The 10,276-nt window shown below is 44.8% G+C and overlaps 1 protein-coding gene across 3 annotated transcripts; it reads right to left on the bottom strand.

The window, feature by feature from the left end:
- Nucleotides 1–1,117: 1,117 nt before the first annotated feature.
- On the bottom strand, nucleotides 1,118–8,591 carry galnt11 (UDP-N-acetyl-alpha-D-galactosamine:polypeptide N-acetylgalactosaminyltransferase 11 (GalNAc-T11)). 3 transcript variants are annotated; one of them, XM_056364202.1, is made up of 12 exons: nucleotides 8,357–8,591; nucleotides 6,088–6,375; nucleotides 5,734–5,857; nucleotides 5,286–5,452; nucleotides 5,057–5,182; nucleotides 3,627–3,876; nucleotides 3,412–3,529; nucleotides 3,076–3,228; nucleotides 2,777–2,995; nucleotides 1,924–2,028; nucleotides 1,688–1,825; nucleotides 1,118–1,523 (listed from the first exon to the last, which is right to left on the bottom strand). In XM_056364202.1, the coding sequence occupies exons 2-12, from the start codon at nucleotides 6,308–6,310 to the stop codon at nucleotides 1,392–1,394; spliced, it is 1,755 nt and encodes a 584-aa protein (XP_056220177.1). In that variant the 5' UTR covers nucleotides 6,311–6,375; nucleotides 8,357–8,591; the 3' UTR covers nucleotides 1,118–1,391. The 3 variants fall into 3 exon arrangements, with proteins under 3 accessions (XP_056220177.1, XP_056220178.1, XP_056220179.1); XM_056364203.1 differs by having other exon boundaries at nucleotides 6,088–6,344; XM_056364204.1 differs by having other exon boundaries at nucleotides 6,088–6,341.
- Nucleotides 8,592–10,276: the final 1,685 nt, after the last annotated feature.

Below are 10,276 nucleotides of genomic sequence, written 5' to 3'. Positions count from 1 at the left end.
TTGACCTGCTGTGAAAATCAATTTGCATTAACACACACAATCCTCAACTGTATTTCATTGTTTTCATGTTTTATTTTCTTTATCATATATCAACAATATATGTATATACAATATATACTTCTATATATATATATATGTACTGTATATTATATATATATATATATATATATATATATATATATCTGTGGTGGAAGTGTGTGTGTTCAATAAACTGAACTGGTCCCTAAACTCCAACAGTGATGTCAATAAGGTTAATTAGTGTGTGTGTGTGTGTGTGTGTGTGTGTGTGTGTGTGTGTAATAAGAGTGTAATTGATGGCTTCCAGTGATTCAGGCCTGAAATAATTAGCTTTCTGTTCTCGTCAATACTCTGCAGGCCATCAATCTCACACACACACACACACACACACACACACACACACACACACACACACACACACACACACAGTGTATTGATCTCTGTGGTTTCCAGCTGAGCAGGACAAACTGTTAAATCAGTGTTCACTCAAAACGCATCAAGACCCAGAAACCTCTTCAAGGACAGGTGTGTCTTCAAGGTCCAGTAGAAAACTCCTGGGACCTCTTCACACACTCCTGGAATGTCCTCCAGGTCCAAGAGAGATGGATCAAGGATGGGTCCAGTCCTCTCAAGGACTCCTACTGCAGAAAAGAGCCCCTTAAAGAAAGTAAAAGTAAAGGACCAAGACCCCTGGAATCTCCCCAAGGACATTTACACATTGCTCAAGGACTCCTGGGACCTGCTCAGAGACCACAGGAACCAGTTTCACACTCCTGGAATCAGGACAGTAAAACCTGTCATGGACAACTGGACCATTTATATAGACTCAGAGGTAACTACATCCTTCAAGGCCCCTGGAACGTCCTCAAGAACCACTAGAACCTGCTTCAGGACTCCTGGAACATTTATAGCATGAGACACCTGACACCTGCTGGTCATCAGGTAGAACCACACTATGACATCAGGTGACAGTAAAGAACCTCATGAACAGGTCTGTTCTCCTGGACGCACAACTCTGTTCAGTCTGGGTCCCACCCCCATCACTCTGCCCCCGTGGCCCCGCCCCTGGAAACATCACATTGTTAAGAATCCTTCAGTCTTTAAAGTTCAGTGTGAATTTATTGGTGAAATGACACAAAGACAAAGTTTAAAAACTGTGATCCTGTCACTGAGGTCCAGAGACCAGAGTCCAGACCACATGGATCCATGTCAGTCCTTAAATGATCATGATATGGTCTGACTTCAGACTCCTCCTGTCCTCCAGGGCCTCCTGGTATCTCCATGGAAAAACCTCACAGTTCATAGTGTTAACTTCAGGACTTTCAAGGACTGAAAGAAAAATAATCGATGCGGTCCAGGATATTCCAGGATATTCAGTCCTCCAGCTGCCACTGCTGCACCTGAGACGCATCACAGATCGCCATGGAAACGTAACCCTTAGGCCCAATCGGCTGGGCGACGGAGAGACACTGACCAACCGAGACCTGGTAGAGCCGGTTAGATTTCTACAGGAGAGAGAGAGGGAGACACAGACGGACACAGAGACGGGGGGGGGGGGACAGAAGCTTTATCACACAATGATTTATATTATAATCAAATTATATAATGTGTAATATATTCATGTCTAGGAGAGTGAGTGTGTGTGTGTGTGTGTGTGTGTGTGTCTCACCCCCAGGCTCCACTGCTGAGACCCCCCTGACCCGTGACATTTCATAAGTCTGGGGGGGTCAAAGGTCCTGACTTCTGACACGTCCAGACACAGCAGACCTGCAAGCACCAGCTGACCCTCCTCATCATAGGCCCAGTCCTACACACAGGTCACATGAAGGGTTAAAGGTAAGAGGTCATAGTGGTTGGTTGGTTTGTATTTGGGGTTATAATGGACCAATCATGTGATCACATCACCTGTTCGGGGTCACGGGGGTCACATGGTCGCAGGACGACAGCTCCGCCCTTCTGACTGGCTCGGCCCTGGGCCACGAGACAACGCCTGGTCGCTAGGTTACGGAGCTGAAAGATGGCCGACACAAAGAACGAGTCAGTTTATTTTGTTTACAGTTCATACAATAAACAAACATTTAATGTCCATGGATGGATGATGGATGGATGATTTATGAATGGATGGATGATGGATGGATGGATGGATGGATGGATGGTGGATGGATGATTGATGGATAGATGGATGATGTTTGGATAATTGATGAATGGATGGATGGATGGATGGATGATTGATGGATGGATGATGGATGATTGATGATTTATGAATGGATGGATGATGTTTGGATAGATGGATGGATAATTGATGAATGGATGGATGGATGGATGGATGATTGATGAATGGATGGATGATTGAATAGATGGATGGATGGATAGATGGATGGATGATTGATGAATGGATGGATGAATAGATGGATGGATGACTGAATAGATGGATGGATGGATGGATGGATGGATGGATGATTGATGAATGGATGGATGATTGAATAGATGGATGGATGATTGATGGATGGATGGATGGATGATTGATGAATGGATGGATGGATGGATGATTGATGAATGGATGGATGATTGAATAGATGGATGGATGGATGGATGGATGATTGATGAATGGATGGATGATGGATGGATGGATGGATGATTGAATAGATGGATGGATGGATGGATGGATCGATGATTGAATAGATGAATGGATGGATGATGGATGGATGGATGGATAGATGATTGATGAATGGATGGATGATGGCTGGGGGTCAGGTACCCGTCCTCTCTGCAGGACTTTGGGGCGTCTCAGACCCTTGTTGATGAACAGTGGCGGCTGCTGCTTGTTGCCATTGGCAACAGTCTGCATCTCAGGGTAGACTGTGTCCAGGTACCAACGAAAGGAGCGACACTGCAGCCGCTTCCTCAATGCCACTCGCTCACTGATGTCGCCGTAACTGCGTTCACGCAGCTCTGGACGCAGAGACAGATATTGCTCCTGATTGAACCACACAGACACAGGAAGTGAGGTCAGAGGATGCTGCAGCATGCTGTGATCGCAGCTGTGGGTGTGTTTACCTTGTACTCGTCCATCCACACATGCGCTAACCGCAGGGAATTGTGCGCCATGGTGTCCTGCCCCCCAGGAGAGCCGTAGGGCCGCCTCTTCCTGAAGATATGGCCAACTCTGGAGCAGGGGATGATTAGCAGCTGACCGCCACACATCCAGATCTGACACGACACACACATACATAACACAGCTGGAACTACTTCCTGTCGGACAACAGTCTGTTTGTAGTGGGCTCCTTACCAGCGCCCCCAGTCTTTATGCTAAGCTAGGCTAACATCTCACTGTGACGAGAAGAACAGCACAAATGACACCTTCACTGACAGTCTCTAAAACAGCGTTCTCACCCTGAAGGAGATTTCCAGGTTTTCCCCGCCCCAGATGTCCATGCCGGCATCATATTGGCCGAGCTCATTGAAGTACTTCCTGTTCATGGCAAAGAGACCGCCGGCCATGGTGGGAGACCTGGGGGGGGTGGGGGGGTGGGGGGGGGAAGGTTTCTGCTGGGTCACATTTGCTCAACTGCTCATCTGATCGGTCACCTGATCGGTCAGCTGGTTACCTGATTGGTCCAATGCTTCCCTCAGGCCCGTTGAGCTCAGAGGAGGGGACAGGGTCCCACTTGAAGTGCAGCCCCCAGTTGAAGCCGCCCCTGACGATGGGGGAGGGCGAGTAGGCGAGCGTGTCAGCTGAGATGATGTCAATGACCGGGCAGACAACGGTGCGGCGCTCCTCCTGGATCGGTGCCAGCAGAGGCTGCAGCCACGCCTGGTTCACCTCACAGTGACTGTCCAGGAAGACCAGCACCTCACCTGGACATACAACACAGGTGAGTCCACTTTGTCTTTGTCCTGTCAGGAGCTAAAACACTGGATAGCATACTACAGCTATCAGTAGCAACTACATCTGGTCATGTGATTGAATCTCCTCACAGACAGGAAGTGAACACAGACATAGGGAGCAGGGAACAAGGAGGTAAAATGTAAGCAGTGAGGATGTAGGATATAAGGCTATAGGGTTTAGGGTGAAGGATATAAGGATGTAGGACAGGGGTCTCCAACCTTTCTTACTCCGAGAGCTACTTTGACCAAACAAAAGGGGCTGAGAGCTCCTCATGTCGTATATCACTGGTTGCATTTACTCACACATCGTATCAAAACACTCCAAACCAAATCATTTAACAAGTCATCAAACACCAACATCCCAAAACATCTGAAACTCACATCAGACAAAAATTGGAGTCATGATTCAGTCAGACCTGAACACAGAGACATGAAAACATCACTGTGAATAAACCTCCATGACACTGATTAGAAACCAGAGAAAAAAAGAAGCTCCTCAGTCAGTGATCAGTGCATTTGATTTAGTTGCATTGGAAGCAGATTTACTGAGTGAGGTTGTGTTGCTTAAAGTTTGAACTATGTGTCCAAGTTTGTACAAACTATATTCTCTGAACCCCTTAGGTGAGCCACTTTTAAACGCAGGGTGAGCTACTGGTGGCTAGCGAGCCACTGGTGTAGGATATAAGAGTGTGGGATATAAGGTTTAGGGTGTAGGATATAATACTGTAGGGTTTAGGATGTAGGATATAAGGGTTTAGGGTGTAGGATATAAGGATGTAGGATATAAGGCTGTAGGGTTTAAGATGTAGGATATAAAGATATATGATTTATGCTGTAGGATATAAGAGTGTAGGATATAAGGATGTAGTATTTATGCTGTAGGATATAAGGATGTAGGATTTAGGGTGTAGGATATAAGGCTGTAGGGTTTAGGGTGTAGGATATAAGGATGTAGAATATAAAGGTGTAGGATATAAGGGTGTAGAGTTTAGGCTGTAGGGTTTAGGGTGTAGGGTTTAGGGTGTAGGGTTTAGGGTGTAGGATATAAGGCTGTAGGATATAAGGTTGTAGAGTTTAGGGTGTAGGATATAAGTGTGTAGAGTTTAGGGTGTAGGATATAAGTGTGTAGGGTTTAGGGTGTAGGATGTACCAGTAGCATGCGAGGCTCCTATCATGCGTCCTCTGATGAGTCCTTCCCTCCTCTGGTTCCTCACCAGTTTGACTTTACCCTGCAGCTCCTCCCTGACGTACCGGTCCAGGTCGTCCTTCAGCTCCTCTGAACCAACACACACACACACACACACACATCTGTAAAAACACACACACAAACACACAGGCCCTCTCTGCAGGTGTCATCACAGGTGACAGGTGGGCGTTACCAAGCTCGCTGTGGTCGTCCACCAAGATGATCTCGTGCAGCAGGTAGGCCGGCGTCCGGTCCAACACGCTGTGGACGGTCCTCAGCAGGGCAGAGAACGCCTCGTTGAAGAAACAGATCACTACGCTGGCAGAAGGTAGAACCAGAGGATACACCTTGTTCCGACACCTGCAGAGAGGTTTATCATTATAATTTATTGATTTTTAGATGTGAAAATACCAACGGAGCTCGAGTGAAATAAACAAGAACAGCTGGTGGTGAGCAGCTGTTGCTCTTTAATGCTGTAACACACACACACACACACACACACACACACACACACACACACACACACACACACACACATCTAATCCTTATGGCAGCTGTCAGACTGGGACTGCACAGTCTTAGTTTGGGGTCTGGAGGTCATGTGATCATGTTCTGGTCTCAGCAGCCCCATTGGTTCTTACTGGGAGTCTCTGGTGTCGGGCAGCTCTCTGTGGTAGCCCAGTCTGGTGGAGATGAGGACGTTGAAGGCGTGGCGATGGTACCCGGTGTCCCTGACCTCCTGATCCGCTTCGTTAAATATCATCCCTGCAGACAGACACGGCGTCAGAGACAATCAGGAGGTTTCATCTTTTGGAAACTGAACCTGCTTTATTTTGAAAACTCAGGTTGTGTTTTATTTTGCAAACTTGAAATTTAAGAGGCTATGTGTCATTTAAGTCTTAAGGTCAAAATAGTTTCGCTTCATGAATTACTAAAATCAATAACCGATGCAGCTCCCTATTCCCAGCAACACTGAACACACCACAGTCTCTCACCCATCTCTGGTGACAGCTCTACTCCCTTACTGGCCGGTAGAGGTCGACGCCCTGCCCGCCGGTCAGCCAGGCCCCTGCTGATTGGCTGGCTGCGGTGCTGTAGGGGGGTCCTGCCGTGTCCAGGCTCCGCCCCCAGAGAGAAGTAGAGGAAGAGGAGGACGGACCAGGTCGCCGAGGTGACGAGGCAGCCATAACAGAAGTACCGCAGCGTGACACTGGCCATGTTGGCCGAGCGAGCATCGCCTTACATTACTCTGCTGAGAGGGGGGGGGGGTTTGTTTCTTCACTCTGTGATCAGGAGTTAAAATATCGAAGAATTGACTGACTGACTGACAGCATTAAAAAGGAATTTTCTCTATTTAACAAATGTATAAACTGATGTGTGAATATAATGAAATTGATCTATGCTCAGTTGTCTGTTACTATTTAATTATTATTCTAATGGCTCAACTTTCTCTGTTTGTCCTTTTCGTTCATGTTTTGTTATTTCAACATGTCGGTCCTGTTTTTCTGTGGTTAAAGGATGATTGATCCTTCAGGTGTTATAAATAAAGTTAGTTAAAAAATCTTTGTGTGAGTTCAGTCAGATTCTTTATGAATTCTCCTTCACTTCTTTGACCTCAGGACGTTTTCCATCGAGGTCGAGAAGGTCAGCCCACAGTTCAACAGGAGGTGTTAGACGTGGGGGGGTCACATGACTGCTGCTCCCTGGAAGCAGGCACAGGTGTGCTCGTTAGGCAGCTGACACAGGTGCACTGAGTGTCACTGTGTGCAGTGTGGGACAGCTGCTTCCCTCTGTCCTCTGTTCCTGAGTGAGTAGTTCATTTGATTTGATTTGTCAGTGTGAAGTTGTAGATCTGATCTCTTGAATTAACTTTGATTATGATCTGTTTAAGGAGGGAGTGTGATGTACTGAGGATTTAGATTCGTATTTATACTTTATTCTAACTGTAGAAATGTAAGCAGTCAGCTGTGAGAGAACCTGAGGTGTCAGCTGTCCTCTCGTAAAGTGGTTAATTATTCTAAACTCGTGAACTACAACAGCACAGAAACATGTCACTCATTTACTTTTTTCTTTTTTTTTTTTTTTAAAGAGTGTTCTGGATGAGATTACCTGCTGACACCCCCCACCCCCACAACCTCCACCTGAAACCAAACTCTGACTGCAACTTCTAGTCGCACAAAATGTAAACACACAGGACCAGACTCCTTTATAAAGGTGTCACTGTCACAGGTAAAGGTGTGATTCATGATAAAGTATAATACAATATAAAATGATAGAACATTTTAGAAGAAAAGAAGAAGAGTTCAGGATTCTGAAGAACTTCAAACAAAGCTGCGTTTCTGTGCGATAAACACAAAATTCCATATAAAAATCTGCCATTTTAAGGTTGCCTTCAAATACAAGCAGTTCCACACTTGATGTCATGAGAGTAAAAAGAAGAATCTGATTCAGCAGGTTCCACTCTTCAGTTCTGCACACATCCACCACACAGAGCAGATCATTCTCTGTCTATTCAACTATCTTTTACACCGAAGTCACCTGTTACCACAGTACAAATACAATGAATATCTGCACCAGCAGTATGAACCACAGTGATCAAGAGTGACAAAGTTTTACATTTCAGTGGATTTACATGAATCTGCTGTGTACCGAATTAAAAAGCGGATTTGGCTGATCCAGAAAAGTCACAGTTTACTCTTCATGACTCAAGAACCGCTGAAAATTGACAGTTTATCCTTTAATTTACATTTTTTTATACGGAGATTCGGGTTGCGTTTTTTACATGAAGACTAAAGGATTAAAGGCAGACACACGGTTCGTAAAGCTGCTTATCTGTAGCACTTTAAATCTTTAGGCCTTTTCTTTACAGCAGAGCAGGAAATACATTGGATATTAAAATATCCAACAAATACAAACAGGAGAGAATAATGAACCGAGTAAAAGCTACTTTTACATAAAACCAAGACGTCAGTGAAGCTAAGCTAATGTGAACTAAGCACTGGTTCATGTGTGAACTGTTTTAACTGAACGTGTTTGAACACATTGATTTTTTTGAAGGGAAAAGCTCAAACCTCAGATGTGCAAGAACCGTGTCCGATAATTGAACTCGCTAGCGTAGCGAGCGTTAGCTAAACTTGGAGGTGGAATATGTTACTACGAGGTCGTTAAAACGTCTTAATTTCACCCCAAAACACAGTCATGTTATATCATGTCCGACACTTTAGTCTCAGGATCTACTACTACTCTACGGTTCCGTCTACTCACGGTTCATTGGCTCGGAGCAGTTTGCTCAGCGGCACTCCGGCCAGCTGAGTGAACGTCTGTTAGCAGCAGCGGGTAAAATCAGCAGAATTTCTGATGGAGTTCTGCCGGAAGCTTCTCGGCGGCAGATGAACTGTTTACCTCCGCACTGCCATCAGACACCGTCCGTGTGTCCGCAGCATACACACACAAGTTTCCTCACACACAGCACCAAGTCTGGCAACATGCACCACGTGACTTCCGGTCAACACTTCCACAATAAGACCAGACACCTGTTAAAAAGAAGGCTGTTCAGGCCAGAGATTTCAAAATAAAATACAGATTGAGGCTTAGCCTAAGCATCCCCCCCACACACTTTTTTCTTTTCTTTTTTTTTTCTTATGTGGGCTACACATAATAAAACTAGAGAGTTGAGGACCGTTGAGTTCCAGCCTTGGTCTGGTGCAGGGCTTGAAGGACTTAAAGACTCCCCACACAGTGTGAACATGAACAGACAGACTGACTTCAGCTGGTATTTGTTGGTTTTCATCTGCACTCAGACAGACAGGCGAGCTGGGATCAAACCTGTGACACGAACACAACTAAACACATCAGACATCAGGGTCAGCTGATCAGAAGAGGAAGCTTTGACCTTTTATTGACTCTTCTAGAAGTTCAGCAGCTTTAAGGTTAGAAACTGTTGAAATGAAACACCAAACCACCATCTTTGTTTTCTTTCATTTCACTAAGTACTTAGTTTACTCAAGTACTTTACCTGAGTACATCCATTTATTGTACTTTACTACTGTGTACTCCAATAGATTTGTTGTATTTTGCCTAATATTACGAAGAAGCAAAAAAAAAAATTTCCCCCCTCGACCCCTCCTACAGTGCAGGCCTGATACATCAATAATAAGATCCAATACTGACGGGGTACAGGTACTGGACTACCTGAAGCAGCCTTTTGAAGGCAGGACACTGTATTAAAACCATGTGAATACTTCCTCCACCTGTGTATTTCACAGAAGCAGCTCCACGTCAGTCAGTCAGTGAGATATGACCAGGACTGATTCTGCATGTTGACTCTGGTTCTTCTTCCTGTCTCTGAGTCTCGTTATTACTGGATGCAGAAAAGAGAGTAAAATAAACTGCGAGGAGAGACGACCTTTATAACAGAGGCACTGTGCTGACTGAGAATCGGTCACTTCATGCTGATATAACCACAGTTTGGACGCGCGGCAGTTACAGAGTCTGCGCAGCTCAGCGCGTGCTCATCTGGAAACTTCTAGAAGGTTCTATGGATCAAAGCGGCGGCGGCACTTTCCGCGGTCTTTCGGTGAGGAAAATGGCGTCTTATCGCGGCTCCCTCTGACAAAGCAACTCAGGAGGCTTTATGAAGAGCTAACGTCTTTTCAGTGAACTTGAGACAATTAAGTTTTAACTCTTTAAAGAAAGATATATGAACGTGAATTTAAAACAGCCGCTAGTTAACTTTACTCAAACTACACTTCGGTTGAATTGGCTAGTAGTTGTGTTTACAGCTAGCAGGTAAGAATAGCCTCATTTTGTCAACTCTAGTGAAAATTAATGCAAATGGTTACAACAATGTTTGGTCAGAAAGTTATATATATTTATACCATTGAATTAAGAGTACATTCCACCATGGTTCATATTAGTTACAGTAAACTTTTAAATGTCAGTAAAGTGTACAATAGTAACATTAAGTTAATTGTTCATTATCCGAACTTACTCATCTATTTAGCTTTAGGTAGCTGTTAGCCAGGGCTGAACAGTTGAACAAAAACTATGGTTATTCTGACCAACGTGACTGTGGTTCTCTACATTAAACATGAAAAGTTTGAATCTGTAATCGTAGATGTGTTAGACAAAATGATGCAAATGCTTGTTTAGGTCCTTTAAAAAAAACAAACGGGGGAATGACAT

Source organism: Seriola aureovittata, chromosome 20 (genome assembly GCF_021018895.1).
Source record: "Seriola aureovittata isolate HTS-2021-v1 ecotype China chromosome 20, ASM2101889v1, whole genome shotgun sequence".
NCBI classification, from domain to species: domain Eukaryota; kingdom Metazoa; phylum Chordata; class Actinopteri; order Carangiformes; family Carangidae; genus Seriola; species Seriola aureovittata.
Note: the sequence above shows the minus strand (reverse complement) of the source record. Positions and strands in the feature narration are given on the sequence as shown.

Coding starts and splice junctions, on each gene's coding strand:
- galnt11 (XM_056364202.1), bottom strand. CDS start 6,310: ATGGCCAGTGTCACGCTGCGGTACTTCTGTTATGGCTGCCTCGTCACC. Junction 5,453..5,733: donor CCCGACACCAGAGACTCCCA/GTAAGAACCAAT, acceptor ACCTCTCTGCAG/GTGTCGGAACAAGGTGTATC. Junction 2,996..3,075: donor TGTGGATGGACGAGTACAAG/GTAAACACACCC, acceptor TGGTTCAATCAG/GAGCAATATCTGTCTCTGCG.